The sequence below is a fragment of the Meleagris gallopavo genome, chromosome 2 (assembly GCF_905368555.1).
Source record: "Meleagris gallopavo chromosome 2, MGAL_WU_HG_1.1, whole genome shotgun sequence".
Lineage (NCBI taxonomy): Eukaryota > Metazoa > Chordata > Aves > Galliformes > Phasianidae > Meleagris > Meleagris gallopavo.
This window is the reverse complement of record NC_139405.1, coordinates 60,312,858-60,339,208: the sequence shown is the minus strand read 5'-3', so window position 1 is coordinate 60,339,208 and position 26,351 is coordinate 60,312,858. Positions and strand designations below refer to the sequence as shown.

General features: G+C 37.1%; 1 protein-coding gene across 1 annotated transcript in view; it reads left to right on the top strand.

Moving 5' to 3' along the window:
• CLVS2 (clavesin 2) overlaps positions 1 to 26,351 on the top strand; it is a 56,595-nt gene that overhangs the window by 15,348 nt on the left and 14,896 nt on the right. Inside the window, exon 3 of the mRNA XM_003204242.4 lies at positions 25,776 to 25,886. Within this exon, the coding sequence (XP_003204290.2) occupies positions 25,776 to 25,886 (111 nt within the window). The remainder of the gene's footprint in view (positions 1 to 25,775; positions 25,887 to 26,351) is intronic.

Sequence of the window (26,351 nt, the reverse complement as noted above, 5' to 3'; positions counted from 1 at the left end):
TCCTTATGCCTGTTCCTTATGCCCTCTTCCCCTGAGCCTTTGTCCCTGTCCTGCACTGCTTTAATTCCTTATCCCACTCCTTTCCACATTGCCTTATTTTGTACCAGTCTTCACTGATGTCCTGGTGTCATGCTCTGAAATCTCAGTTGTTGCGGGTGATTGCATGCCATGGTAAGATCATCCCAGATTCCTAAGGAGATCTCAGCCTTTTCTTGTCACTCTGTTCAAATTTCTCCACATATGGCGTCAGCTTCAAATCTCCTTACTACCTCCCTGTAACCAGGGTTCTCACTGCTCTTTGTGTCACTCTGGAAAGCAACATTAGAAAATGAGTCCTGATCTCTTCACGTATGAAACAAGCGAGGCCTCTGGCCACCAAGCTGTTAAGGGAGCTGTCCTTGCAGTTGCTCAGACTGAAGCTGGTCTGTTTGATGTAGATGACTCAGAGCTCATGGGGCCTGGAGATGACAGGAACGTCTGACAGATGTAGTGGAATGACATTGCGTGATCAGGGAAGATATATACCATATATCTGAAGATTTCTTCTGCTTTAACAAGCTAGCCATGATTAGTGTAAAGGCCAATGAAAATAGTTACCATTTCCCCATCATCCTGTTAATAGAGAGAAGCGTCCAATTAATATTATTGCTGCTTGAGAGAAAGAATATAGAAGAGATTTTTTCTATACGTACATACTACCTCTTTCATTAGCCTTTGTTAAATGCTAATGACTTTTCATTTTTCTTTTTTATTTTGAGAAACTGAATCTATCTGTATTAAATAATGATAATAAATAAATTGCCTCAGTTAAGCTGAAGAGTTAGTGTTATGCTAAGGTGAATGCCACCAGCATGAAAAAAGAAGGATTTGCAGCATAAGCTTGGCAAAGGGAATTAACTCTTGGTTCCATCACTGACTGCCTGTCTCTAGTAGACCATGATTCAGTGAATATATGGTTATGATCATTCCGCAATTTTAAAATATATAATTATTTTTGGAAATGATTTTCTTCAATCAATACTTAAATATTTCTCTTTGCTTGCATATCATAAGTTTTTTCCATATCAGAAATAAAACTGATTTGTTCTAAATTGTAAAGAGAGACAGAAGACATGTTTTAAGGTCATAGTTCACTTTCCTGCTAAGGCATGATTAGCTCTCATGTATTATGTTTTCTACTTCTTTGCACAGTTTAATTTAAAGGCTTAAAGCCAGGTCTGGCACATTCTTTGGAGACCTTTCCACAGCTACTTTCTCTTCAGATTTTCTTTCAGTGCTAATCCTTATTTTTTTTATTTTGTAATGTCACCCTATAAATCCTTCATTATTTCATCAGATGCTGTTGGGTCCAAAGCAGAAACTGGTGTGTGAATATCTGTTTTTGATTCACAGTAAGGCAAAAAAAGACATTATCTGATGAAGTATCTGCAGCAACAATGATGTGGAATCAGGACCTGAGGAGATTCTTCCTGTCTTGTTTGCCAGAGGAGATGTGAGATTTGTGGTCTCTTTCTTAGTATGAACATCAGCAAGATCCTTCTTATGTTTGGAACTTTAATTTGCTTTTTGTTATAGAGTCCAGATTACCTAGGTTATCTATCTATTTTTTATGTACTTCTTTTAGTTTTACCTCAGAAGGATATGTTGGATCATTTTTGGAATTATATTCTGAAATTAGTATAACCTTTGTTTTCTGTGACAAATCAAATCCTCTGTGATCTTATTAGGCTGTGCACAGTTGGCTTTCTGTTACTATCTTCTCTACATGATGTCTTTGCACATCATCCCTGTCTTATTAGCTAAACTTTCAGTGCTCTCTCTCCAAAACATTATAGTGCATTTTATTGTGATTGTTTTGTTTATTCATTTATATTTCTTATCAAGGGTTCAGCTCCTATGAAAATTATTTTGTTGAGTCCAATTTAACTTGGTTTATAAGCAGAAATTTGGCTTTGGTTATAAGTGATTGTCATATAGGAAAAACTGCTGTGATATTTTCCTAATGTTGAAAAAGCACACATGGGAGACTTCCTTGGGTAAACTGCTACAAAAATGTGAAATTATATTGTTTAGCTGGAGATGGTTTTTTCTCATCTTGTGTTTCATAATCATAAAAAATTAGGATGGTTCGATTCTCATATTTTTTAATTGGTGCAACTATGTTTAAATAGGTGTTACTCTGGTGTTTTAAACTCATTCAGGATCTGCAAGTTTAGATTTGTAACATTAAAGAAAATTACATTTTAAAGGACAAAATAAGTAAAATATACACAACTTGGATAATATATCAAAAAAAAGAACAGCAAAACAACAGCAATAAAAAAAACCAAAAACACAGAAAAGAAACTAACCGAAGGCAAAACAGATTTCTCCATTCATTTCCTGCATATTTTGCAAAGACTGAAAGAAGTTCCTAAAAAACAATTTTGAGTTATTATTGTGTGGAATGGAAAAAGAATGCTTGTAATCCATTCCAGTGTCTTCTGTAATGAAAAAGAACGAGCACTAACGTTTGACTAAATGTAATGAATATCCGAACATGGATATGGACTGAACTCTGAGATGGCTGCACTTATCTTTCATTTTGTGGAGGTCTGAGTGTAGATTCAGTAAAAAAAAACAAACAAACATGTAACTCCAACACTCGAAACTGGTAAAGTCTTATGTCAGCATCTCAGCCCAAACAGTTCTGGCTATGCTATAGTGCTTACTGCTTCTTGGATTAGATTTAATGTGGTGCCTCACAGTTTAGGCCTGAGTTTCTACTATAAGGTACTCATTGTCCTTATGACTGACTCAAATACCATACAATTTGAAGTTAAAGAATGTCTTCAAATGTATTTGTTAGTATCTTGCTTGTGTAAGTTGGTTCTTAAGAATCTGTTAAACACTCTGGAAGAATCCAGAAATCCAGAAGAGCTGAATTTCAACTTTCTGCACTTCCCATTCTTTTTTGGAAGGAGCACTATGATTCTGGGAGGGCCTCCCTAAAAGTGTGTTTACGCTGTGGTTGGCATGAATCCTTACCTGATATTTCAGTGAAGGTGCTTTATTACCTACAAAATCTTCTGAGTTTGTTGAGATGTGCCCTTGTTTTGGGTTAAGCTATTTGACTGAAAGTGTCATTTAGAGCACTGCATCTTCTGGCTTAGAGCCACCACACTAAATATAAAGGATCCAAGCTAAATCATTGAGTACTGGTAGCGCGCCAGTATTGTTCTTGCAAAGTCTTCAGAAGGCAGAACCAGTCCTTTGAGGTTTCCAATGGTTCCTTGACACCTTAGCAGGAAAAAAAAAAAAAATACAGCAAACACCAGTGAGTGATTAGATGCAGTAATCAAGGACTGTAGTTAAAAACCCCAATCTTTGCAAGTGAGACTTTCAATCTGCAGGAAAATCTATGATGAAAGTGTTGCTTTATTTTGAGAAGAAGATGGAAAAGTTTTGGAAGAGTTGTGCTTAACAGAAGAGAAAATAGGTTGTATAGGACATTAGGAGAAAACGGAATCTGTTATGAAAAGATATGGCAGGCTGTAGGGACATAATGGAGACCTAAAAGCCATCCTTCAGATTAAATTCTGAAATGTTTGAAATTAGACAATTTAGTTTCCTGTTTTATGGCTGTTTCCAATCTCACTGAGTAAAATTTCCTCTCTAAAGTAGGTTTTTAAAGCTACATTGTCATACCTGTGATAATCAGCCTGTTTCACACCACCAAATATTATCAGTGGCTTTTAGCTTTGTTTGGTAATCACATCACCATTACATGGTGACTTATATGTTTGCTCAAGACTCCAGCAAGATATTTGCATTACAAGGTGATTCAGTTAAGTAGTTACAATTGATGAGGGATTATATATCACTGTGTAGTTGGCTGAGCCCTTTACCCACTTGTTTTCCCATTCTTTCTCTTTGGTGGTTTTAAGTTACATAGAATTGCAAGTAAGGTTTGCTGGGTCTTGCTTTTCAAATCATTGTATTATGAATATCCAGCAATTGATTTTCACTGGAAAACCTGAGGGCATCTTCATACTATTGCTGTCAGTATGATCCAATTCTGTTCTCCACAGAAATTCAGCAGGGGTGCAATTTAATGAGACCAGTGAAAGAAATCTGACCTCTTTATTTATAGAACACTAATTGATCAGGGTAGCTGTAATAAGAGGAAACTTCAGAGAAAATCAATGCTGTATCAAATGAAAGTAGCACTCAGGCCCTTAAAGAGAGCTGCATGGAAAGCCAATTAAGTATGAATCTATTTGATGATCCATGGGAAAAGCTAGGACCATGCTTATTCTTACTTCAAGTTACAGGAAATAAATCAAACTAAATAGTATCTAACTTACAGTGTTATCCTTGCAATATATTTTCCTCTTCATCCTGTTGATATTCTCTTCCATTAAATCTTGATGAATTATATTGCTTTCATGTGGAAACTTTAAACATTTTCTTTTAAGAGCCTACCTTTGACTGCCTTGTGCAATTTTTGTAATGAGCTCTGATATTTCTTCCTGAAGATAGCAGCAATATTGCAGCATAACTGCGCAACCTCTTGGTTTTCTATCTAGGACTCTGTCACAGTCCAAAGTCTCAGGGGTTCCACTTAAATGCAGGGAGAATGTGATCCTTTTACATTCATTCTCATTCCTGTCATCCAAATACTACCAAAGTTCTGGTAGATACAAAACTTCATCACATATGCTTATTGCTAGTGTTTCTCAAAGACGATGCAACATGTTTGCAGCATATGCAGATCTCTGCTCTCTCTTCTAACTGCATTTTTTTTCATTGTGAAATCTGCTAGAAGTCCTGATCAAACCTCTATGCTTCATCCCAAAGAATTACTGTTTTGTGGTGGGTGTTCTACTTAACTGCATGCTATAGGGCTGACTGCATTTCAGTAGACTGAGAGGAACAAACTACCATAAAGTTATTGTATCAGTGACTTGCCCAGAAGAATCGAAAAGGGGAGCGTATATACAATTTGGTGACTTGCTTATTATAAAAAATAAAAATAAAAATAAAATACAGAGCAAAAGGGACAATTACTGCTTATACCTTACACGCAAAACTGTTCCAGCTAGTAGCATGTGTCTCTCTTCCTTTGGTGCTTAACTGTGCTTGCAATTAAATGGATAAAAATCTTGCTTTCTTTTACAGTATGTGGGATACAATACATTCATTCATTTTCTGAGGAAGAATCCACATGCTTTTTTTTTTATTCTGTAGCATAATCAAAGACACTGCATTAAGAAGTTGTTGTATAAATAATTCTGTTTTTCTGCTTTCGATTGGGAAAGGAGTAAATAATCTGTACCTTCCATGAATGCTGAATTTCTGTGGGCTAAATTAATATCATGCCAACAACTGAGTTAGTAATACTGCATTTTCTGTTCATTCAGTTTTAAGCATAGGTAACGGCGTAGGGTGGTGCCTTAATTAGCTGGATGAATAATGTCAAAAATATTGTCAATTATCAATATGGTTTTCGTCTTTCCTTAAGCCCCAGTTGGGAATCTAGTTCCCAATGACATCAGCAGTTGCCGTGGTGAAGTTTCATAAGCTACTCTTTAATCTTTTATCATATCACAGGCTAAGAAAGCAGACATGAAGACTGAGATGAAAAAAAAAACCCACATACATTTGTAGCATTGATGTATTCTCTGAAAAAGTATAAAAGGCATGTCTCTGTGTTTCTAGAAACAAAAATTTGCTGCTTTGGTGAGCACACTCTATCAACCATATATATCATCTACGCAACACCGTGAAAACATAATTTGTGGGATGTAAGCAGAGCTGAAATGTGTTGTGCTTGAGAGCAGTCAAAAGCAAGGATGACACCAGGGCCTGAATAGTGATAAATAGCTTGGTGCTGTTATGCGCAGTGTTGGAAAATGGAGGTAAGGATGATAAGTTTAGCAGCTCTTCTTGATACATTGGGCTTTTGGTAAAAGTGGAACATTGTTCAGGCCAGATAAAAAAAGCATAGTTTTAAGTTACTGAACAGGAGGAGTCTGGGGAAATCTCCATGTAATCTACCAACATGGAGATGTTTGAGTTCATATCTGTAGAGGTGCATGCCCTGGCTGACACATAGTGAGAGAAGTGGAAGGGACTGAGGGTTGAGTACTTTCAGCCCAAAAGAAATAACCTCAGGAAAAGACAGAGCAAGAAGGAGAGCCAACAAAGCAAATCAAAATTGTGGTCAAGTGTACTAGTAGTTTTCTTTGGGAGGACAGGCTACAGAGTCTGACTTTCATTAGGACCTCTGAATGCAGAACAATGAGGAGCTATAGAGCATCTTAAGGATACCAAAAGAGCAATGTGCACAGAGTAGGGAGGGCAAATGGAAAGTAGACTGCGACTGTGTTTGTTGCACTGAGCTGAATTAAGAGTGGAAGTATCTGTATCAGCAACGAGGAACACAAAAGCATCATCTAAATCTATCATTTTGGAACAACTCCCTGAAACAGCAATTTGGTTCAAAATGTAATTGTCTCATTCTATGCTATTTGGCCTAAATCATTGTCTAGAACTTTAATGTGCTTGTGTCATTACAGCATTGTGGCTTTAAGAATACCGTCACTATAGTGGTGGTCATTTGCACCATTCTTCTCTGCAGTTTGTTTCTGCATAGTTTTTACTTTACCTAAGCTTTGTACTATACCTAAGCTAGGAACCTCTGAACAGAACTGGATGTCAATCCAGAGTTCATCTGTGCTCTTTTCAATCTATGATGTGGCTCCTTTTTGGGAAATAAGTACAATTACAATTTCGTATTTGTTTTGCCACACTAGAAATGGAGTGATGATGATTTTGCAACTTGGAAATGGAAAAGATTTTGAAAAGGCAGTAAAGAATAAGGCTACAACTGTTCTACTTCATTTTGCAAATGCATTGAGAAAAAAAACCTAGAAAATAGAAAAGCCAAATTGAAGCTTTTTTTTTTTTTTTTAAACAGACCTTGATGTTGAAATTGATTTCCTTTAAAATCATGAGGTCTAATTCACAAGACTTATGTTTTCCCTGAGGCTTTTCTTTCCTGGAAAGGTTTTTGGTAATTTTAACTTAGTCAAAAGTAGAACATTAAGCAGTAATTTATGTTGTCTAGCATTGTTTCCTAAAGAACTGCCTTCTCACACAAAGGTCCATACTGGTGAAACAGTGCAGAATAGAATTTAAACAGGTCTTAATAGAAGAAGTTAACTGTGAGAGAACGCTGTCGCATTTTTCTACCAGCACCAGCTTAACATGTCCTTGAAAAATACTGCTTATGTGCATGACAGACTGCTACAGGACTGGGACACAGGTTATTGCTGTGAGATGGGAGCCTTTTGGAGATCCTCTGAGTCACTGGTGCCATCTGTCTCTATTTCTGAAGTTAGTCTGGAATGGTGCGAGCAAAGTTCTGACATGCTATTCAGCTTTTTATTTGGCATTCCAGAGCTTGGATCAACTACAGGCTGATGGCGAGGCTGGTTTAGAATAACTTGTTTTGTTCCATAATCTGCAGCGAACTCTGGGCATAATCTCTTTGATTCACATATTGTATTATAGGAGACATGTTTTTCTGCTAAGCAGAACTTTTTTTTTTTTTTTTTTTTTTTTTTTTTTTTTTTTTGCCATTAGTGCATCAGATTGGGCTAGAGGCTGCTTTATGTTTACACCTCCTCATTCCAAAGTTTGTTTTTGTTTTAAACACACAATTAAAAATTACAAAGGAGATTCAGTCAGATTCATTTAGTATTCACATAGTCTGCAGTTATTCTCATCCAGATAGTGTCAGTCTGATTTACTTCTCTGCTTTTCTTTGTGAAAGATGTGTTCTTGTTCTTCTTCTCTTGGTTTGATCATTCTTACATGGACTGAAGTTCACAGCCCTGGACTCACCAGACTGAAATTGATAGCTACACTGTTGTCAAGGAAGGCATTTTAGGTGGTGGTCTTGCACTGAGAGTGATGGTGTTAGAACAGGACTTTACAGATGAAAATGATACAAGGATATTTGACTAGCACAGAGTTTTGGGGGATTGCAGTAGCACTACAGAAAATAAAAAATAAGAGAATTTGAGCTTCATGTTGGTTAGTGAGCTTTCAGCCAAGTAGCATGAAATGCGAGGCTTGTCTGTGGTAGACAGAATGTCTGTGGGGAGATGTGTTTCAGCACGGGGATGGCAGTTAAATGCTTGCAAGTGAAGCAAATTCTGCAGGGATAGCACCTAGTGGGAAGAGAATGTTAGAGAAGGGCAGAGTTCTTTGTGTCTGTGGTAAAAACAGGAACTGAACAGGTGCCAAAGGGGAAACAGAGTAGAGTTAGGAAAAAAAGAAAAGGTCTAGAGGAGGATGTAAATACAAGGGTGAACTGTTGAAATGTGGGGAGGGCAGTCTGCAAAGAATGGAGAGGCTGGGAAGGGGACAGAAAATGGGTGATACAGCAGTTGAGGGCATCTCATTTCTTAAGCAATGATAATTGAATAGAGGAGAGATGAAGAGTGAAAGAGACAAATGCATTTATATGCTAAAGAAAATGACAAGGGAAGAAGAGGGAGTGAAAATAGGAACCACTGCTGCAAGGAAATGTAATTGGGAGTACAATTAGAGGAGCTGGTACTAAAAAGCCTCATCTGTGGGTAGGTTTCCAAGGTAACAGGTGAAAGTGTCATGGGGCAGGTGAGGCTGAAATGTGGAGCACATCTGCTGCGCCGTGTGACTTGAGGGGTTAGGGTTTCATGTTTATGTATGCTGTTAGTTTTGTCCTCATTTTCGTGTTCCTAAAATAGATCTTAAGTTTCCCTTAGTATTACTTAACAGTGAGTCAAAGCTAAGATTTAAACATCTTTAATTAGTTTTAACAATTAAATTCCTAGTTAACACATTTAATATAATAAGTCTGCTGTCCATTACGGCAGAAGAACTTCAAGCAGGCATCTTTCGTCAAAGCTTATCCACACCTCTGCTACCCTTTTCTTGAGCTAGGTAAGATGATCCAGTGCAGGAGGTCAGAACTTTCCAGTTTGCACTGCCTTTGTTCTTCTTTATCAGACATCCTCACACTTTTCCTTGCCCTGTACTCATACTGTATGCATGTGTGATCTTTGGTGTATCACAGTGCCTGCAGCCTGCACCCTCCTGCAGCTCTGCAGTGCCCACCTGTCAACGGAGATCACCAGAGCAGTGTCAATTTGATGTGAATTTCAACAAAGCTAGGCCTGCCAGATTGGACAGAGAGTTACTTGCTTGAATTTCAAAATTTTGGCTTCTGGTTTGATTCTTGCTTCAGGCATTTTTTCAGATCCCATGTCTGGGGGGAAAAAAAAAAAAAAGTATCTTCTCTTCCTGGCTAGAAGCTGTGTTCAGGGCAGTGTGGTATGATCATCTCTGGGAATACTTTACATCTGCAGTAATGCTAGATCACCCACTTACTTGTGCATGTGAACAGCAACTGCAATTTTTACTGCTTTGTGTGGTACTGGTGTATACATCTCAGTGTGATGGATACAGACTAGGGAAGGTTCATAGTTTGTGTGTACTATATAAACTATATATATCCTGATAATCATGCCATGATACTTTTGTCTTATAAAGTTGATACTCTAGTAGAATGTGTATATCAAGCTTTCTGCATTGGTGCTGGATTCTATTAACCTGTCACCACTAGTTTAGCAATAGCACTTCAGAAAAGATCACTTTTTTTTTTTTTTTTTTTTGTGACTGTATCTACTTTTATGTCAAAAAACACAGTGAGGGAGAGGTTTTTTTCCCCAACAAATAGAATACTTGTAAATTGATTTTTCTCCTGTGAAATACAGGACCGTGAAAAGGTCTTGATCACAGTATTTTTTTACTATGAATTCAAGTTCTCTGCTAGCCTAGCTTATATTTGCTTTGGGGCTGTGCTTTCCACCCTGCTGATGATAGGAGTTAAATTATTTTTATTATTATGTTTATGAAGTCTCTCATACATAAAAAGTGTTCAACAGATATTCAGTAATAGAGAACCATTTTCTGCCACAAAATAGTTGTTAAGCATAGTTTTGAATAAAAAGAATCTTACAGCCTGGGTGATGGTCTTTAAGACCATGAGAACTCACTGTTAACGTGAATAAGGACTGGTTACTTGTTAATTCTGTGCTCAGACTGGTCCTGATTCCAAGATGGGCACTTTCTGCGCCCTCACTTCCCCTTAGCACAAATTTCATTATTGATCCTCATCTGTTAAAGTTGATACTCTTGAGTTACTACTGAGTTAGGAAGAATATTGGCAGAATTGCCAAACATGCAGGTGTCATGTTGTGTCCTTGCACATGCACTTTTTTTTTTTTTTTTTTAATAATATAATAAAATTAACCAAGAAAGTGTCTGGCTGCATGGTGAAGTATGGCCCATCCGATGTTGTACAAATACAGTGCCATTATTTTATTTAATCTTATTTAAGATTACCTACTTAACATTGCTCTTAAGTAACACTACATTGCTCAATTTTGTAGGAAAGGAACTGGGATACTGAAGAGCGAATAGATAAGGAAGTAATAATTAGAAAATATTCTGCTTGGAGAATGGTTTACATATTGAAGCTATTTCCACTCTATATTCTGGACTGTACAGAATTTGGACAAGAAAAGTTTCAACAGAATGTGAACAAAAGAATTTATGTGATACTAATTTTCTTAAGAAAAAGCTATTCAGTAGAGTTCACTATAGTGGGTGGAAACAGCTCTCAAGACTCCTTAAAATGTATTTACACAATAGACTTCATAGTGCTTGAGTGGCCACTCTTTTAATTAGTGGTATTTAAAAGATTTAATCAGTGTAATCAATAGTATTTAAAAGGTCTATAGCTTTCATTTGAAAGTGAATTTATTTGTTTTGTGTAAGACATAATAATGTTACATTACTTCATATTTTTATGAGTTTTCCACTGTTCTATAATGGGCAGCTGCTAGTGGAGAGTATTTCTAACATACTGCAGCAATGTCTGTATTAAGAAGACATGCCCAGGCCTGCTGCCTGCTGTTGAGGCCATGGAATAGCTACATCCTGGCTATTAAAGTTGTTGTCATCCTAAACGGATGGCTACATGTGAAGACCCTTTTAAGAGTGGTGTTGATGTACACAAACTGCCAAAATGGTTGGAAAAGTGCAGGGGGGTAGCTTTGATCTTCTCTGAATTTCATGGTGTAGTTGTTTGAGTTTCTCCTCTATGAATGCTTATGGGTACTAAATGCCCAACATAGATATTACTTGGGTTTTGTAAAACATTAATTTGTGCATCTTGGTATTTCCTCTGGTACATTTTAAGAAGATAGATTACACAGTACACCTAATGCAGTCAAACTAGTGCCAAGTCCCAAAGATCTCAAGAGAGCAAGCTCTATTTGAAGAACACTTGGAGATCTTTGCACTCACCCTTGCAGGTGAGTGGAGGAGAAAGGTTGGAATGTCACAGAGTTGAGTTTAGCAGGATCACCTGCTATTAACTTTTATGTGCTTATAATTGGAAGTGCTTGCAGTGTAATGACACGAGTACATCTTGCATCAAATGAATAGTCATGTCTGGTGTTTTTCAGCGTCTGGTGACACTCTTAGGCAGCCAAAAGCTGCAGTAAATATGCTGGAGTCAGCTGAAAGCGTAGCATTTAGATGTACAGAATTAGATTACTTGAGCTGTTATTTGATCAAGACATTGGGGTTAATACCTCTACTTCTACAGTGGCACCATGGGGCTTTATACAAACAGAAGTGGTCAAGGCCTCAGTTGCACTTTTCTGCTGAAAGCACAGCAATCTCCTATAGTGTTGCAGGAACTCAGGGACAGAACGGAGTCAGGAGGAGCCAATGGTGCCAGCATCATTGTGCAGCACTGTGGCTGCCACCTGGAGATGAACATGCACAGCCTCATTTCTCAGGTTACCTATGTCACAGTCACTGAGCCGAGAGATAGTTTCCAGAAGCACAACAATTTAAAATAACAAAGAAATCTGTATACTCAGAATTTATTGAGACACACAGACAGTGATAGTCTATAGTTTCTTCATCACACAGCTTCACATATCAGTTCTGCATGCAGTTCAGTTTCTGATCCCGGCATATGCTTGCATTTTATACAATCACATCAAATAACAAGGTGGAATCTATTAGGATAGCACTGAGGTGCTATGTTTGTACACATGAAAACATGGACATTCTTGTTCTTTTAAAAATTTAAACAGAAATTTTATAACCTTAGAGACTACATTCTTTCTAAGAAGAGTTGTATATTTTTCATCCAGAGTAAATGAAAATGGTCGTGTAAAGTGTCTCCTTTGTAGAGAGCTTTTTCTTCCTTCAGGCAAATATCAAATGGGTCAGAACTGAACCATTTTGGTTGGGAGGACTGCCAGTACCGAATAGAGTATCCAGACACCTCATGTACCACCTCCAGGCTGTATCTGTTCCTGTCTTCAGGAGAGACTACTGTGCACCATGGGAAATAGATTTCAACCAAATAATGTTCTCTGTATAAGGCGATAGAAGCCTAGAGCTTCTATCAAACTGCAACTCCTAGTAATAGCCAGCAAGCATTTTGAGATAATTTTTCCTCTTTTTTTTTTTTTAAATCCCCCCTCTTTCCCCTCTGTTCTGTGTTTCAGGGAACTCAAATTCAAAGGTTGCCTTTGCCTTTTGTACACTGGCAGATTTAGCTGCTGCATTCTTATCACAAAACACTTAAATATTCATGCTGCTTTTAATTTTAGTGCTGCAAGGCTGTGGTAGTGGATATGATGCAGAAAATTGTGCTCAGAAAATGGAAGGCTTTTTAATGCTTGAGCTACGTGTGAATATTTTTCAGTTGGCTCCAAAGTGAGCAAAGCTGACTGGAGTATTGCTTTAAATTATCTATTTCAGTAGATGCACAGCCACGATCTTTAAATAGTTAAGCATCCAGCTGGTGTCTGGTATCTAGAATGTGGTTTTAAATATTATTCATTCAGGATAAGAACAGATCTTGGATCTGTTGTACTAAAATGTATACATATGGACACATCAGCAGATTCCTTTTCCTGAATTGCCAAAAAGAAGGGTAACAGTGCAGCATATTAAAATTAATCTTATGTTATTTCAATTGGAATTTTATTAAATTTGAGGGAATTTAAGTGAATTATCTGTACAGTTCATATTTCCTTCTTTACTGGCAGTAAGCAGCCTGTCTCTCCATCGTTGGCATTTGTCTGATTAACTGGCCCTTTGTTTTCCTTTCTTTTTGTATATAGCTTATCCTAGTCCTTTCTCTTTTTCATATGGTAGCATCACATTAGCTCAAGGTCTGTGAACTAAAGTGAATTACAAGTCAAGAAGCAGCACTAATACATAATTGATCTACCAGTAGAACTCAAAGAACTGATTCTCATTCAGAGATAAGAAATGCCTACTTTTTTGTCTTATGCTGACAGTCGGAGCTCTGAAGTCTGTTTCAGATTAAAGTGAATAGTTTACCGGAAACTGACAAATAGTCTTCAGACAAATAATGTTCAGACAAATAGAAACTGACAGTGGCTTATTACCCATGATAATAATCTATTTAAGATATTAATGTGATATTTCATTTGAGGTATAATTATTTTTATACACAAAAAGACTCATAATTTTGACACATATTTTTAAATTTCATTGTGTTTTTGTTCACTGGCTCTTGAAAATACTTTATGTCTAAGATATGTTATGTGGTTTGGGTCTGTATTTGTCTCTTGCTGTGATCCTATACCTGCTAGTAACTAATGGAAGATTTTAACTGCCTAACTATTTTCTGTAGAGGTACAATATGTTTGTGCCATTCAATTCAGATTCCCTCAACAACTACATGCCTTTGCAAGTGGACAGACTGAAAAAGGCTGTGTCTGCTCACATTAACATTGGCTCTGATTTTGCTTTAGCTTGGCATATGTCACTTTTCTTAGTTGCTGAGGAATGACTCCTGACTGTTCGGTTAAAAGGAGATGGAAGCTTGTTTAAGGCTTACTGTTTAATAATATCCTCACTGAAGTGAATTCTTCACTGTGAAGGTACACATGGCAGTCACAGCAGGGGCGTTTGCAGCTATAGCATGAATGACAAGAGGATGATGGTTGCACAGTTGTGTGACTAATAGCCTGTGTATGCCGGATGGCGTAGCAAGGTACAGCGGATGGTGCTAATGGATGGGAAACAGGCAACAGTCTTCAGGGTGTCTCTCCCTTCCATTAAGTCCATTCAGGCATGCCATATGTCATCATCCATGTAGTGGGGATTTAATTCTCCTCTTGGTATCAACTGCTAACACTGCAGTGAAAGTAATGTAAGAAAGCAGAAAATTTATGTCATGCTGTAGAAGAGGGCTGCAAATCAGACAGTGACTAAGTCAGAAGAGTATTAAGGAAGGAGTTCTTGTGCTTTTTTTTTAAGGCTGTGTATGTGATAAATAGGTTGCCCGATTTTAGCATACTGTATTACTTGAGTCATTACAATCTGAATAGTGCATTAACAGTACAGCTGTAAACATTTCACAAAACACAATTACAAACATTTAAGATGTTACATGTGCAATAAAAATATCTTTTATTAAACAATTGCTATACTTGGAAAAAGGCATTCTTTCACATGCAGTCACTGTTTATTAGGTTGGTAATGCTAAGATCTTACAGTCTCAAAATGGAAACTGAACTTAATTCCTAGAGACTTTGTTATTGAAGTTAATCAGTGTTGCACGCTTTCCCTGCAACTGTCCCCTCTGTAACATTTCTGAAAAGCTGAACTCCTTAGGTATGTATAGATCCACATAGAGAAGAGGAACTCATTCCCAGTTGTTGGAAGCCAAGCTTGTTCAGCCTTCTGCAGACAGCGTGGCAGTATCAACACCTTGTTAATCCTTGTCCAGTAAATAAGATGCATGAAACTTGGGAGTTTTCAAGTAAGTCAAGTCTTCATTTAGGTGGATTAAGGCTTTCATATTTTATGCTGTCGCTTCTGATGAAAAGATGGCTGATCTCACTGAACTGCAGTGTGCCCTCCTTCGTTGTTTTCTTATGTTCAGAGCAAACAGTTCATATTCTGGTTTGTGTCCATGGCCTCCTGTCTTGGCAATGGGCAGCACCTCTTTGCATCTTCCCTGCAGGTATGTATACAGACTGATAAGATGTCCTGAGCCTTCTCTTCTCCAAGCTAGACAGCCCCATCTCTCTCAGCCTCTCCTTGAAAGTCAGATACTACAGTACCTTAGTTGTCTTCATATCCCTATGTTGGTCTTAATCCAGTATATCTCTGTCTGCCTTGTACTGGGGAGTCCAGAAGTGGACTGGCACTCCAGCTGTTGCCAGAGTCCAGTTCTTTTTCTCTGTGAGTATCTACATAACATGGAATGAAGCTACTGTTATTTTTTCTTCTTAAGAAGAGATTCACATGGGCTGCACTTTGGTCTTAGGAAGAAGTGATTTGCATTTCTAGTTTTGATCTTCTCACTCCTGAAACCTTTGGGTATGAGTTTTCAAGAGCCATGGAAGTGGGATTTCAGGATAGGGTAACATCACATTTCTTCATTACTAACACAGTAATTTGATATTATATGTCCTAGATATGTATGATAAAATATTCATTTATTTGCCCAGTTTTTATGAACTTCTGTTTTTTGATTTTTGGGGTTTATGTTGCAGCAGCTAATACAGAAACAGCCATGTTTGCATGACTTAAAAAGACAAGGAATTGATGTCTGGAGTTAGAATTCATTATCAGTGATTAACAGTAATATTCCAGAGTAATAACCAGATTGATAGTTCTCCCTCAAACAATTCTGTAATTCCTTGGACTTCCTGGAGGGTTTTATGTGTGCGTACTACTAGTAGTCGTTCAGGAGTGAGAAGAGGGAAACTGTAGAGTGGTTACCTTATATGAAGCCACATCTTTTCAAGCATCTTTGCAAAGAGAAAGCACAGATGGGCAGTTCAGACTGAGGCTTTCTTAAAGCTGGAAGGCTGATATAAATCTATATTTTATGCTATGATAAAGATGTTTGAACACTTTTTGGAACTGGTATCGTTTTTTACTGCTGAAAACTGACCTTTTGAAAATTTATATGCTTCATAGTTCAAGATAACTCTACTTTTAATAAAATATAATACTTATTAATGGATCTCAAGTCAGATATTCAATTTCCCTAGTAATTTAAAGCTTAATTAGGCTGCATTCTAGATCTCAGTGGCTGTCCTTAACTTCTTAAGTCAGTATCCCTCCAATTTTACAGTTCAGTTCAATTCTCAGGACTCTAATTTGCATAGAGTGGCAGATTAAAATTGGATAGCTAGAAGGATTTCTGCTTTTAGTGCCTACTACATTGATGAAGATTAATTCCTCATAGTATGAGGAAATATGGCTCATGAAGTAACTTTTGAATCACTGCAGTTTGCAGTCTGCTATATTGTTGTAAATTGAAGCTGGTGAAGTGATGATCTAATTTTAATGTGGCCTGTTTGAAACTAAATGTTACATATATGGAGAGTTTTTGATAATTAAATTGTAGACAACAGTTTATGAGTTCTTCATCTGTTGGAAAAAAGGGGATTGTTTTGATTGGAGAATTGTTTTTTTCAGATCAATGGTTAGTTGCTGCCACAACAAAGAAGCTTGCATTTTTACCTCTGTTCAACCTATCCATTTGCAGACCTGTGCACTTCGTTGCCTGTGTAGGTAATATATACAGTTCAGATGTAATTTCTTGCAAATTTTGGTTGAAATCCTTAGGTTGGCTCTGGTTCATCTGGGAAATTTCCAATTGGGATGATATGCAGATATGATACAGAAATCATAAGATTCGGTATTTGCTTATCCTGGTTGAGATTAGGTCTGCAAAATCCATTCAGTCTTCACCTGTTATAAAAAAAAAAGTGGGTCCTCTGTGAAAGATTGTTATTCATTTCTCTTTCCCTGACTTTCTATTCAAATTTTGAAGATGAACTATAGAAGAAAGTTTTTCTCTTGTGCATGGTGTTAATTTCTCTGTATTCCTCTCTGAATTAATTTTAATTTAATCTCTGCCTTTTCCTCCGCTCCTTACTCTTATGCTATTGCTCTGATTCCTGCCCTCTCATTGGGCAGGAATTTCTCTCTATCTTTGTTGTTTTGCAAAGGTTTCTCTTTCCTCTTCTCTGAAAGAACTGTGAGATCACACAAGAGATCATGTTTTGGTTATACCTCACAGAACAAATAGGTGTAGCTTCCCTAAGGAAAATTTATGTATGATGTTACATAGTCTTCTAACATTTGGAAGTGGTTGCAGTGTGAGGCAGAAGCTGCATATATTTGTGCTCCTCTTTGAAATGGCCTTGGGGTTGTGGGAAGCTTCCCTCATCATGAAAAGCACCATGACATTCATCCTGTGGGCAGTGAACTCAGTAGAGACCATGGGCTGTTTGGGATCAGGTTAACCTCTTTGACTAAAAAATGATGACTTCATGACCATGTTGGTAGGAGTTCAGATGCTGGTGTGGCATTTTACCCTCTTGAGTGCCATTCCTGACCAAAGACATTTGCCTTCAGAAATTTGATGATATATTTTAGGAGTGGTAATTTCCTGCATTATTTTTATTCCATCAACATTACAAAGGTAGTGCTATTATATTTATGCACTGCACCATTTTCACAGAATCATGGGAATTGGAGAGAAGCTCTAGAATTCAGCAAGTCCAATCTTCCTGCTAAAGCAAGTTCCCTGCAGAATTTGTACAGGAAAATGTCCGGGTAGATTTTCAATATCTCCAGAGAAGGAGACTCCACAGCCTCACTGGGCAAGCCTGTTCCAGTGCTCTATCACCCTCAAACTAAAGAAATCTTTTCTCATGTTCATACGGAACTTTCTGTATTCCACTTTGGGCTCATTGCCCCTTGTTCTGTTGCTGGGCACCGCTGAAAAGAGCCTAGATGCATCCACTTGACTCCCACCCATTAGATATTAACAAGCATTGATAAGATCTCCTTTCAGTCTTCTTTTCTCCAGGCTGAACAGTCCCAGGTCTTTCAGCCTTTCTTCATAAGGGAAATGCTCCAGGTCCCTAGTAATCTTTGTGGCCTTCTGCCAGATTGTCTCTAGGAGATTTCTGTCATTCTTGAACTGAGGAACTCAGAAGTAGACACAGTACTCCAGATCTGGCCTCAGCAAGGCAGAGTAGAGAGGGAGGATCACCTCTTTCAATATGCTGTCCATGCTTTTTTTAATGCACCCCAGGATACCATTGGTCTTCTTGGCCACAGAGGCCCACTGCTGGCTCATGGCCAAATTCTTGTCCACCAGGACACCCAGGTCCTTCTCCACAGAGCTCCTTTCCAGCTCCTAACCTGTTCTGATGCACATGGTTATTCCATTCCAGATGCAGGGCTCTACACTCGCCCTTGTTGAACCTTGTAAGGTTCCTCTCCACCCAAGTGTACTCTCTAGCCTGTCCAGGTCTTGCTGAATCACAGCACAGCCTTCTGGTGTGTCAGCCCCTCCTCCCAGCAAACTTGCTGATAGCATAGTGTTTTTCCATTTGTCTGTAAACTTAATTTAATAAAACATTCACAAGCTGCCTAGAAAATGGATTTTTTTCCCCTATGGGAATTTCCACATCTGATAATTGCCTATTGTAAAAAATGGTTTCCATCACAGGAAAAGAAAATGGTATGGAAGAACCTACTCTACTGATTATCTCTTACCGCTTTTCTGGTTTTTCCAATTTGGGAACAGCATTACACTTTGAAAAGGATTTTTTTTTTTTTTCCTTTCTATTATCTCACATTCCAAACTGTTCAATTGTTATGCAAAATTTAAAAAAGACCAGGATTTGTAGCTGAAGATAGAATTCTCCTTGGAAAACAGCATTTTTAAATTTCCTTTATAAAATTAAATTCTTCATATTTCCAAATTCAAGATGAAAATTGAGCAAAGGGAAAAAAATACTCAAACCCCCAATCCCCAGTCAAAACAAGAAAATATTGTTTAAAGAATTGCACACAATTTCTAATTCAACTTTAACTCCTACAAAATATCAGGCCAAAAGACTTGAAGTTAATTTACAAAAATGAAGTAATTCTAAATGCAGCGGAGAGCTTTTATGCAAAATATTTTCTTTATCAAGTGCATGTAATTAAAAAAAATGACAGTGATTGGAGTTCTCTAAATAATGGAAACATGAATTCTGTATAGATTTATGTATTACTATATTCATATATAAACATGCGTACAAATAAATTTCTTTTAAATCATTACCCACCTAATTAATCTTACCAATATATAGTTTTTATGCTTAACATATTGAAATGAAAGATGCAAGATTATTTGAAATTATGACAGATACTTCAGTGAAAAGAGCAATGTTCTCACTGTATGGATATAATCTCTCTGTTCGGATATAATCTCTCTGTTCTCAACTCATTCAATTTAACATATTTCTATATGAGCTGTAAGATAAAAGGACTAATAGAAATGAAAAGGAGAACTGCCAAAAGTTAAATTGCCTCATTGGAAGCTTCTTAGCAAAATGCAACATCCAGTTCTAGATAATTAAATCTTATTTTGTAGGAATGTCACTGAACGATGTTAATTTGCCTGTAAGTAGTGCTCTTTAAGTTGAACAGAGTGACAAAAATTTATTTGGGCACTTTTAGTTTGTGTTAGAAATGGTTTAACATTGTTTAATGAAAAAGAAAATCTTCAGCTGAGGGATAACAACACCATACTTACAGAGGAAAATCATTAAAGCAACTAACTAGCATATGAATATATCCATATATTTTTAGATAGGAGGAAATTTCTTAGTTAATATCTCTTTCATTGAACACTAGTTTTGTCAGATTATGTAGATGTTACAAATATTTCAGAGATCAATAAAAATTTCACCACCTTTGAAAAAAATGAAACCTGAAAAATAAAATGTCTGGTTGCTTTTTCAGCAGCCTAATAATAAAAGTGGTCTATAATAGACTGCAAGTAAACATCTGCTTTAATATCTTGAATTTATTTACGTTAACAAAGTTTTGGGATTCAAACCTTAAGAAGTTTAGTACGGAGAAATAGATCACAAGGTGAAGTCTCCTGTTGCTACAAACTAGAGAGCAGCTTCCTCATAATTTAGTAATTATTGTCTCAAAGTTTCTGATGAACTTTAAAATCCTTCTAACTCGGGATATTCCGTCATTCTATGAAAATGAGTTAGGCTGCTTATTTCCTCCCATATTTGTTTTATGTTCATGCTTCCAGACTCTCTGCTGTTTTTCAGCCAAGCTCTGGTCATGGTAAACTGTTACACTTTTGTTTGGGTGCCATTGTTGTCCTTTGTTTTGAATGAGTCTTTCCTATCTGTCATTTATTCTCTATAGCATGGTTATAGATAGCATCTGCCTTCTGGTATTCCATAAGCCAAACAGTACTAATCCTTCTACAATCCTGTCTCTTTATCATCCCACCATACCAGTGGATACAGTCCCAGTTTAAAGCCATGTCTTGAGCAGAGTTACAGGTTTTTTTAGACATTGTAAATGCTTTTGTCAAGGATGGATGCCTGCAGGAAGTTTGGTATTAGAAATGTTTTATTTTTTAATTCCTTCAATGAAAATTACAGTTTGGGAGCAAAACTTTTCTTATGTGCACAGCAGTGGTTCTTTGTTCCTCTGGTACTTCAAACCTTCTAGTACGAGGGAAGTGAAGCTTTAATTTTCCAGTCAGGGCTTTTCTGTCTCTGATTTTGCATGGTTTCCTCTTTAACATACTAAAAATTAAGTTTAGTCATGCTGCATCTTTCATCTTACAGAATATTTCAGTATTTTTCTCATGGGGTCTTCCATTATGAAAGTACTGTTTGGGTTCATCATAATGACTTTTTTCTCTGCAGTGCTTGATTTTTTTGAATAACTGGAGGAGATCTGAATTTTTTGTCTTCATAAATAACACTTAAGTGACTTTTAAGATATTAATAATTTAATATGTCATCTTTGAACTTGTGATTTTTATTATGAATATACAATTTTCACAGTTTTGACCCTGTAGCCTCTTGTTGTCCGTGGATGCTATGACCTGAATTCAGCACAGCACTCAAACACAGCCTAAATTCAGCACAGCACTCAAACATAGCCTTAAGTAAAGCATGTGAGTGTGTTTGTTTTAATTGTCTAGACAGTCCATTGAAGGATGTCTTGAGACTGTCCACAAAAAAACAGTTTCACTTGTTGTCACCATAAGGACAACAAACCCTCAGAATAGAACTCTAGAGCATATGTGCCTAAGCACAGTGCTAGTACATGGTAAGGTGTGTCTGGACAAGCTATTGGTGGTGGGCAGTGTGCTTATGCAGCCAAGATGTGGCTGGGCTGTAAGTGTATCTCTGGGCTTTCAGTGTGCAACTGGAACTCCACTTTTAACAGCTGTGAAAACAAAGATTATCTCAGATTATTTCATCTGGGGGAACTAAAAGTAGAATATTTGAATGACAAATTTTATGTGGAGATGAGAATACTGTGACTTTAAAAAGCTCTTTTATTTTTCATATTTTTATTATCTCTTAGTATGAAAACAATGCTCACACCACTAAGAAGACCCTGATACTCAGTTGGAATTTGGGCACTTTCCTCTCTTAAGTACTGATAATATTGTATACTGGTTTTGGTGTTATTACATGTGCTACAATGTTTCTTCAGGCCTTCAGTTTCTTCAGAGAAGGCCAGGACCCTCTCTGAATCCAAGGGAGTTTCTTCAGATCATGGTTGAGCCTAGCACAGGGTGGGATGTGGTGCAAAGCAAGAGGAAACCTGGCCTCTCAGCGTGTGCTGAGTGTGTGTGTCGGTGGTATAAGCAGCTGACTCCTTGGGAAGAAAGTGAAGGGAGACAGATCTTTTGAACTATGAGAGGAAGAGAAAAAACTTCTGTGTGTGGAGCAAAACTCTGCTGTCAGGAAACCCAGTAAAGTAGAATGTATCGGCCATGACTGACCTGGAGACATTAGAGGAGAGGTCAGTTACTGCCATGCAATGGTAATCAAACGGGACTGTAGAGTAAGGCTGCACTTCTTCCTTAACAGCACACTGTTAATGGTCATTTATGTGCCTTGTATCACAGGGAAAGCAGGTCTTAATTCTAAGTTCCTGTCTGCCTGTGTTGGTGGAATGGCCATGTCACAAGATATCTGGAGTATCTTGACATTGTTTTCTGCTTACAGGTTATAGCTTATTGTGAATGCTAAAATCCTTACGTTTTGCATATATAATTAGACCTTTTCAATGCTTTGGTAATTGCCCATCTGATTTATTACTTTTCTTGTAAAATGCATGGTTTACTTTGTGGCTGATCTCCATTTCTTACTGTTTTCTGGCATGGGATATCTTTTACTAAAGATTTGTATGATTCTTACAGGGGCTTACAGGCTTTTCTGTAGAAATACAGAATGTTTAGAGAAGCAGTCATGACTACCATCATACCTGTGACTTAATTACGTAAAACCAAAACAAAACACAACGCACAAGAGTCAGTGATTTGGAGAAAATTCTTACCTGCTGTTTGTGTAGGATGACCATCTGTCTGGCAAATCCCAGTGCGCTAGTCAGATAGATTTGAGAAGAGCCAGACAACCTTCTGATGCCTCTTTCTCCAGCAGCTGTTGTTTTTTTTTTTTTTCTTATTATGTGCTGATGAGGCTGTTTTTGTTTTGTTTTGTTTGTTTGTTTTTAGTCTGTATTCAGAAGATGTTGAATTCTACTCTCGGCACTGTTGATAATGACAGAATATTTTGACCAAGTCACCCATTCTCCTTACGGGCCTAAATTTTTTGGGTACCCACTTAGAACTGAAATTGGGCATGGGTGTAGTCACATAAAATGTTAAATATCCAAGAACTTCAGTCAGGTTTGGAAAATGCCTTTAGAATTGCTGAAAAACACCAAGATGAGCTGCTTGTAATGTCAAATGGCATATCCTATTGGAGGATCATTGCAGACATTCACAATTGTCCATGTAAATGGATTCCAAGATGCAGGAAAATCTTAAAGTGTCAAAGTGGTACTTTCTAAACATACTCCATTTGTCTCTTAGAAATGTAATATCTTCATAAATAACCAAATTGTCAGGGAATCCATTTTGAGTACACAATAGAATACAGTTGCTGTTGGCTCTGCTCTGTGTGCATCCATGCATAGCCTATTGAGATCTTCTCATTCAAAAATTGTCAATTTCTGTGGGAGGCATTTTTTAAACAGTAAAGAATAAGCATTCCATGGTTTTGTGTGTGTAAGTTTAGGGGCACTTGTATTAATTTAAAAAGCTTATAAAAATTATGCAGGAAGGCGTTACTGTTAAACTGTCTTGTTTATTTTGTTGTATTCTGTATTAGATTATAAAAAGTGTTTGATCTTTGCAAATCTTAATATAGTTACCATTCCAGTGTTAATTCTGAAGATACCTTCAAAGACATTTAGATGGCAAAATATATCCTCTGCAGATACGGTGAGTGTTCTTTTGTGTATGCAGCCTGCTGCATTGCACTTCCTTGCTGGATAAACCAAATACGCCCAACCTTCTTTAGATGAATGGTATCTCCTGCAATGAAAGGTTAAGATGTCATCCAATGATTTATCTTTTCCAATGGATTCATTGGGTTGTGATAGGGACATAATTTACTACCTTTCATATATCAGAGGTTGTGTTCTCAAGATGGTGCTCGGGGATTTATGATATTGAACAGGGTGAATTACATGTCATATTATCAACCATCCTGTCTGACATTTAGTGTTGGCAGGAAATGGGCATTTAGCAAGTAGCACAATCCTCCAGTAGAATTGTTTTACTTCAAGGCTTTTGTTAATCAAATATTTCTGAAGAAAATCTTCAAAATAGACCGTTAATCACATTGGCCATCCATGGCCATCTAGATGTTAGTGGTGTCTATATTACCTGTCAACCTCCCTGCAGAATATTTCTAAGGTATTGTCTCCTGATGGAAAGTATTTCTTCCTTGAATCCACACAGATGTTGGAATTAGAAGGTAAGTGGTACACAGTAAAAGGGTGACAGAGAGTAGGGGAAAAGGAGGTACTATATTAATCACATAGATTGAGATTTTGAAAAACAAGTTTGCATATGTGTGTCTGCATTTGTCAGTTCTATATAACACATACGCATATGTGCAAGACAATTATATCTTTATTCTGATTACACTTTTGCATCATGTCATGTTGCTTCTGAGTGGATAAGACTCCCTTGGTTAGGAATGCCTATCAGTATCTGAGTGGTACTGTTCAGAGAAGCAAATGGCCTCTTCAGGCTTCTTTTTTGCAGCAGTTCTATTAACACTAGAAGAACTATGGAGGTTTCTTGGCATGTACACTTTTTGAAAGTATATTACTATCTGGCGACATTTCATTAAAGATTTCCTTCCTGCTTTCCTTATTTGAGAACTCTTGCTTCGTTGATAATAGCTTACGACTTTTTCTTGTCTACATTTTTTTTTTTTTTTTTTACCGTGTGCTTTATGACCTTAAATCAGTATGCTTCAAACGGTGCTTTGTGAGTTATATCTAGACTGGTGGATACTTGTATATGGCCTGCTATCTTGTCTCCAGAGGAGAAAAAAAAAAAGTATATTTAAACAAATGATCCTCACAAAATATTTGACTGCCTCATTCTGAGCTTCTGATCCCTCTGACACTGGCCTGAATCTGCATTATTGCAGCCACACAAGAGCGGGAGATGTAACTGGCAAACATGTTCTTGTCTGTACCTATATTGTCAAGCAAGAGATAGGAATTGCTGCTGCTAAGAAAATTGATATAAGTGACTATCATGATTGCCCGGGATATGGACCGTATGTTGAATAAAGATTCAAAAGGAGGCCATTCATTTAGTAAACTTGTATACCCAACATGATAAAAGTTCTGACATAACCTGGGGAAACAAAAAGGGGCTTTCGTCAAGTCTAATGCCTGTAAGTCTAGGCAATATGGGAAGCAGCAGCAGCTTATTGCATTGTTTGAGCATATGATCAATCAGACAAAGACAAAATCAGGACATGTGATGAGTTTGGCAATAGTATCCCAGGACAGAGTGTCTGCTCTCTTCAGACTGCCAAATCCTTTGGCATACTCTCTTCACTTAGAAACTGAAAATGCAAATCAGAAACTTTACTAGGGAGTTATCTACCCTTTGTGTTTTTCTATGAGAAAAAATGTCATTTCTTCAACACAGATATTCTATCCATACATTTAAGTTCCCAAAACGCTTCTGCCAACAGGAGAAAAATTATGGTCCTGGATATTGCATAACACATTTATGCGTAATGTCTAATGTATTCTCAGTTTTGTGAAATATGATTAATACTGAAGAGATTTTTAATAGTAGTGGAAATCAGAGGGACATTTCCAGTGCTCTTTAGTGACACTGGTAGTGATAAGTAAATAAAATGAATAAAATTTCAAAGAAGTGGGAAGGAGAAAAATATATTGCATTGATAAAATATGGACAAATGATGTGTGTTCAGAGCATTTCTGGAGGTTAAAAAGACTGTCCGTTCTTGTTTTTTGAATGTCTACTGCTGTTTCATCACAGTTCTCAACCGGTCTGCTCCTTGGATGTGTTACTCCTTGGTATAGAAGGCTGACGCACACTGAAAGGACGCTTTTTTTGAAAAATATTTCTTTTCATTTAAGCTATAAAAATAAAAACATTCAGCATTTTAAAAAAAAATGATATATGTGTGTGCTATTTCTATTAGGAGTTAAATCACATTGCATCTATTATTTTTTTTTCTCATGTACAGGACAGTTTTCCAGCTCGGTTTGGAGGAATACATTTTGTCAATCAACCATGGTATATTCATGCTCTCTACACAGTTATACGGCCCTTTTTAAAGGAGAAGACACGAAAAAGGGTATACTTTTTTTTCATTTTCCATTATCTGGTAATTGTAGTCAGCAGATGTATTGTCATATAAATAGACTGTTCTTGGTGGAAAGTTTTTAATTGCAGTTGCATTGTAAAAACCTTCTTTACCTGTTTTACAGACACCTGTAAACCTTCAAGGACACTGTAAACAGTGTTTTTAAATGTATTTTTACATACAAGCATATGATTCCTTCTGGGTTATATAATGGTATTGTCAGCATTGCAATTTTTATAAGAAAGTTGTGGCAATAAAATTTTGGAATGATTTGTATCTTTCTTTTATGATAGACACATTGAATACCAAGTCCTTTCCTAGTGATTTCTTTGACATTAGTATAAACTAAAATACACAGTTGGTGCACAGTAGCTTGAAAATAGTCACTAGTCACTTGAGTTAAAGCCAGTGAAAGGAAATATGTGTGCGTGTGTCTGTGCATAAGCACAAGCAGTC